This window comes from Malurus melanocephalus, unplaced genomic scaffold (genome assembly GCF_030028575.1).
Source record: "Malurus melanocephalus ecotype Western Australia unplaced genomic scaffold, MMel_1.1 scaffold_491, whole genome shotgun sequence".
NCBI classification, from domain to species: domain Eukaryota; kingdom Metazoa; phylum Chordata; class Aves; order Passeriformes; family Maluridae; genus Malurus; species Malurus melanocephalus.
The window spans coordinates 405,120-411,030 of NW_026623723.1; the positions used below are offsets into that span (position 1 = coordinate 405,120).

The 5,911-nt window shown below is 66.1% G+C and overlaps 1 protein-coding gene across 1 annotated transcript; it reads left to right on the forward strand.

Annotated features, from left to right (window-relative positions):
* The first annotated feature begins 6 nt into the window (after positions 1-6).
* Positions 7-5,905, forward strand: SPOCK2 (SPARC (osteonectin), cwcv and kazal like domains proteoglycan 2). The gene is made up of 10 exons (XM_057381114.1): positions 7-139; positions 2,579-2,624; positions 2,898-3,012; positions 3,094-3,196; positions 3,277-3,385; positions 3,463-3,582; positions 3,667-3,885; positions 5,139-5,201; positions 5,338-5,475; positions 5,560-5,905. The coding sequence occupies exons 1-10, from the start codon at positions 65-67 to the stop codon at positions 5,703-5,705; spliced, it is 1,134 nt and encodes a 377-aa protein (XP_057237097.1). The 5' UTR covers positions 7-64; the 3' UTR covers positions 5,706-5,905.
* Positions 5,906-5,911: the final 6 nt, after the last annotated feature.

Below are 5,911 nucleotides of genomic sequence, written 5' to 3' on the forward strand. Positions count from 1 at the left end.
GCCCGCCGCCGGCCCCGCCACCGGCCCCGGGCCCGCCGCGGCGGGGGAGAGCCCCGGCAATTTCATGGAGGACGAGCAGTGGCTCTCGTCCATCTCCCAGTACGGCGGCAGGATCAAGCACTGGAACCGCTTCCGAGATGTGAGTCCGCGCCGGCAGCGGGGCGGGGGGTTCGGGACGCGCCGCCGGGCACCGGGTGCCCCCTCCCCGCACTCCACGCCCCGCCGCTGCGGCTGCKGCAGCGCGACCCTCCCCTGCTCCGGTCCCATCGCGGGCGCCTGGGGATGMTCGGCGGTGCCCGCATCCCGCCGCGGCCGTGGGCGGCTGCCGGCCCCGGTACCCGGAGGGATGCTCCGCGGTCCCGGTACCCGAGGGATGCTCACCGGCTCCGGCAGCGCCGCCGCCTCCCTGCCGGTCGCCAAAGCTGCGTGGCTTATGCCAGTGCCTCCATGACCGGGACTTGATACCAAAGCGACCGTCTCCGGTGACCGGGGGTGCTGTGCCCTGCGCCCTCTTCCCATGCCCCACATCGGGGTGCGGGCAGGGCCCACCCGCCCTTCGCGGGGGCTGCGCCGTGGCCTCAAGCCCTCGGTGACAGCTCAGCCCATATCAGGGCACGGGCATCCTCCCGGACTCGCGCTCCGGTGTCCCCGGGGCCACGCGCGGTGCCGCAGCCGGGGCCGACCCTGCCTCCACGGGGTGGTGGCCCCTGGGGATGGGGGGACGCGAGGCAGGGAGGGTGAGGATGCGGGCACTGCCGGAGGAGCGCTGGCACACCTGGCACACCGGGCTGAGGATGCTGTCACCCCTCGCTGTTACGCAGCCCTAGCGAACAGCCTCGATGGCATTTAGCTCCAGCCCTTRATTTTATGGGGCAGTCGGGGCTTTTCCCTGGGCTCGTTTTACACCCTCAGCTCGTGTTCCCCAGGGTGGGGGACGTGATGCTGCAGCCCAGACCCAGGGCACCTGCATCAGCCGAGCCGGGAGGGGGCACACCCCGAGCCGCACCCCGCCCCCCCCCGCCCCGAGCCAGCCCCTCTGGTCTTTGTTCAGATGCGCACTCGGGTTCACCTTGGCAGCCAGGATGTAATGGATGGATGTAATGGATGGATGGATGGATGGATGGATGGATGGATGGATGGATGGATGGATGGATGGATGGATGGATGGATGGCAATGATAAGGATTTGCCTACTGCAGGGCAGGGCGGGGGGCACCACTCCCCAAATGAACCAGTTAGGGGGGCAGAGCACGGGTGAGGGTGCAAAAGATGGAGCAAATTCCTCCCCGGAGACCCCTGCCAGAAGCGCCCCCGCTGGCTAACACCAGCACCGGGCACCTGGATGGCTGCGGATGCCCGAGGGGAGCCCGTGCGGACGTGCCCCCGTGGCACTGAGCATCCCCAAGGGGGTTCAGAGCCGAGGGATCCCCACCCCTGGGCACTGGCAGCACACGTGGGGCCCACCCTTCCGTGACACGGCCGCCGGGCTTGGGGAGGCTGCAGCCATGCTGGCGGTTAGTGTGGATTAATGAGCAAATCCATGGATTTGTGGGGTTTTGGGCTGAGCAGCCCCGGTGSAGGGATGCACGGGGAGGAGGCCGGCGGCCGTGGCCAGAGCCGCGCCGCAGGGAGCTGCCGGGCGGGCGCCGCAGTGTTACCAATCACGGTCCGGGAACGCGGCTATCGATTGCGGTGCAAACGCCGCCGTGCCGGAGCGAGACATCCCTTCCGGAGCTGCCTCCTGCCTCCCGTGCCTCTGCTTTCAGCTGCCMCCCCAAACCCGGGGTGGCAGGGACACTCCTGCCTTATCGCAAAGCCCACCCCGCAACAACCCGTGGGGCGGGCCATGCTGCCTGCCGGGAGGTTTTGAGTCCCTGTTCTTCCCGCACACCYCCGGGATGCTTTCAGGGTCCTGTGGGAGCCCTTCTGCCTCCCCAGGCAGCGACATCCATCTTGGCCCACTGCTTTTGGGCTCACTATTGAAGAATCAGGGTGGCAGCACCACGGGGATCCCAGGGGGCCTCCCTGGGCTCCCCAGGGCTTCCTCCACCCAACGCCTTTTCCACCCCTATTGCCTGGCTTTCCCAGCTGGCTGATGGGTTTTATCCTGTGTAAAAGCTCTCCAGGATTATAGGTCTAGAGCCAGAGATGGGGGAGCACACTGGGGGTCGTTGCCAGTGATATCCAGGGCTGGTGACAAGAGCTTTGGGCGCCAGAAAGCTGGGGTGCCCCAGCGGCACTGGGTGCCTGTCACCATGGGCTGGGAGCAGGGCTGTGGGCTRCCCCAGAGCTGACGGTGGGCACTCTCTCTCTTTTCTCGATGCTGGCTGGGCCATGTCGCTGTCGTGCTGCCAGGAGGTGGAGGTGAGCCTCGAGGGGCTGCCGAGGGTGTGACATCCCGCTTTTGGGGGGAGGCTGCTCCCCATCCCTGCTTCCCACCCTCCCTCTGTGGAGGGACCTGCGGGTGTGTGCAGCGGGAGCCTCTCCGGGCCGGTGGCCCCTAGTGAAGTGGTGGCACGCCTGGCCCGGTGTCACCTTTCCCACCACCTGCACTTATCCAGGCTCTCCCCAATTTTCAGGATGACTACATCAAGAGCTGGGAGGACAACCAGCCCGGGGATGAAGGTACCGCTGGGATGGGGCACAGTGGGCTTGGTGCCTGCCAGTGCAGGAGGGTCACACTTTCTGCTTGCACCCCCGGGTTTTTCCCTTTCCGCCTGGGAGCGGCGGTGGCGCCGGTGCGAGCCGGGAAGCGGCAGCTGGTGCCGAGGCGGCTGTCCAGCTGCGGTTTGAATGGCGCTTTGTGCCGGGCCGGCTGGTGGCCAGCGCTGCCGGGGCTCCCCTGAGGGCTCCCCGCCTGCTCCRCTGCCAGCCCCCGTCCCTCTCTGCCTCCCCCAGCCCTGGACACCACCAAGGACCCCTGTCAGAAGGTGAAGTGCAGCCGGCACAAGGTGTGCGTGGCGCAGGGCTACCAGCGCGCCATGTGCATCAGCCGCAAGAAGCTGGAGCACAGGTAGGAGCGCGGCGGGCCGGGGCCGAGACCCGGGAGAGCGGGGGGGCCGGGCGGGTACTCAGCAGCGTCTCCCCCGTGCAGGATCAAGCCGCTGGGCCCCAAGGTGCACGGGGGCTGCAAGCCCTGCCACGCCGCCCCGGGGGCCGCCGTCTGCGGCTCCGACGGTCACACCTACAGCTCGGCGGTAAGGACAGCGGCACCCGCCGCGGGGACGGGGCCCCCTGTCTCATTTTCCCCCGCCGATGTCCCGCTGCCGCCCCGCAGTGCAAGCTGGAGCAGCAGGCGTGCCTGGCCAGCAAGCAGCTGACAGTGCGGTGCGAGGGACAGTGCCCCTGCCCGACCCCGCACAGCCCCGCCAGCGACAGCAAACAAGGTGAGTGGCATGGGGGGCACCGGGGGACCGTCCCCGAGCTCTGCCCGGCCTGACRCTGTCCCGCCGGACCTCCCCAGAACTGTGCACCGGCCAGGATCTGGCCGACCTGGGCGACCGCCTGCGCGACTGGTTCCAGCTCCTGCGGGAGAACGCCAAGCAGAACGGCACCGGTGGGCTCCCCGCCAGCCCCACCACGGGTACGTGTCCCCGGCCTGTGGGGAGGGGACGTGGGGCGTGTGCCCGGGGGGCCGGGCAGCCACGGGGCTCGTTCCACCCTGCAGCACTGGAGCGGAGCGTGGCGGCCACCTGCAAGGAGGCGGTGGGGTGGATGTTCGCCCGGCTGGACACCAGCGGGGATCTCTTCCTGGAGGCGGCCGAGCTGGCCGCCATCAACCTGGACAAGTACGAAGTGTGCATCCGCGCCTTCTTCAACTCCTGTGACACCTCCAAGGACGGCCGCGTCTCCGCTCCCGAATGGTGCTTCTGCTTCTGGAGGGAAAGTGCGTCAGGGCAGGGGGGAGACAGTGCTGCGGGGTCAGGAGGATGCGACCCGTGGGGCTGGGGGATCCATGTCCTGTGGGATACGTGCCGGGGATCAGGGGATTCATGCTGTGGGATTGCGGTTGGKRGTGGGGGCTGTACATCATGGGGTCATGAGGAATCYGTGCTATGGGATTGGGGTTGGGGGACGTACATCATGGGGTTGTGAGGAATCCATACTGTAGGTTTGGGGCTGGGAATGGGGGACATATGTCATGCAGTTATGTGGGATCCACGCTGTGGGACTGGGGGGTGGGGGATGTACATCATGGGATTGGAGTTGGGAGTGGGGAATGTACATCATGGAGTCATGAGGAATTCATGCTGTGGGATTAGGGTGTGTGGGGATGTATGTCATGAGGAATCTGTGCTGTGGGATTGAGGTTGGGGGATGTACATCATGGGGTCATGAGGAATCCGTGCTATGGGATTGGGGTTGGGGGACGTACATCATGGGGTTGTGAGGAATCCATACTGTAGGTTTGGGGCTGGGAATGGGGGACATATGTCATGCAGTTATGTGGGATCCACGCTGTGGGACTGGGGGGTGGGGGATGTACATCATGGGATTGGAGTTGGGAGTGGGGAATGTACATCATGGAGTCATGAGGAATTCATGCTGTGGGATTAGGGTGTGTGGGGATGTATGTCATGGGGAATCTGTGCTGTGGGATTGGGGTTTGTGGGGGGATGTGTGTCATGGGGAAGATATACATCATGGGCTTATGTGGAATTCATGCTGTGGGATTGGGGCGTGGAGGGGATGTATGTCAAGGGGTAACGGGCTGTGGGTTTGGGGTGTCTGTGGAATGATTACCTTGGGAACACCACAGGGTTTGTGGGGGCTGGAAATCACAGCAGGGATGCGGTCTCTGAGTCACRGAAAAGCACATCTTGGGTTAGGGGGGAATGTGCCTCATGGGGATGCATAGCTTGGGGAATGCACATTGTGGGGTCTGGGAGGGATGTGCCCATGGGGTGGGGGGATGTCCACTATGGGGTTGGGGAGGCTGTACTCCATGGGTTGGGGAGGATGCCCTCCATGGGGTTGAGATGTACTCCATGGGTTTGGGGGAATGCACACTATGGGGTTGGGATGTACTCTATGGGTTGGGAGGATGGACCACAGGGATGAATGCTGTGGGTTTGGGGTTGTATACCATGGGGTTGTATACCATGCACACCCTAAGAGCAGCACATGGCATCACTGCAGAGCCGCCCTGTCTCAGAGAGCTGGAGAAGATCCAGATCCAAGAAGCAACCAAAAAAAAAACGGGTGAGTGGGGTGTGYCAGGACCCTTTCCCCCAGCAGTGCCCCACGCAGCTGAGCCGGGATGAGGACAGGGAGCTCCGTGGGGGGCTCTGGCACTGCACGTGTTTGGGGGGGGTGGGGGGCCATGGCTTCCCCGCAGGCACCTTCATCCCCAGCTGCGATGAGGACGGCTACTACCGGCGGGCGCAGTGCGAGCCGGGCGGTGGCGAGTGCTGGTGCGTGGACCAGCACGGGGCCGAGCTGACGGGCACCCGCGGCCACGGCAGCCCCGACTGCGGTGAGAGCTTCGGGGAGCCCCCGCCCGGGGACGGGGCTGCAGCCCTGGGAGCGCTCCCCAACCTCCGCCCCCTCGCCCCCGCAGATGAAGCCACCGGGTTTTCGGGTGACTTCGGGAGCAGCGTGGGCTGGGAGGACGAGGAGGACAAGGAGCCGGAGGAGGCGGGCGAAGAAGGCGAGGAAGAGGAGGGCGAAGCGGGCGAGGGCGACGATGGCGGCTACATCTGGTAGAAGAGCGGGAGAGCCCGGTGGGCGGCACGGCCGGGAGGCAGCCCCAAGCTGGGGGTCCCTGTGACCCCCCCGCTGCCGGCGTGGCATGGGGTGGGTGCTCCCCCCTCCGGCCCCGTGTGGGACGGGGTGTCGGGGTGCTCGCCCGGGGAGGGGGCGAGCGGGGCGGGGGGGCCACTCTTGTGCGAATTTGAGCTTTTTTTTTTTTT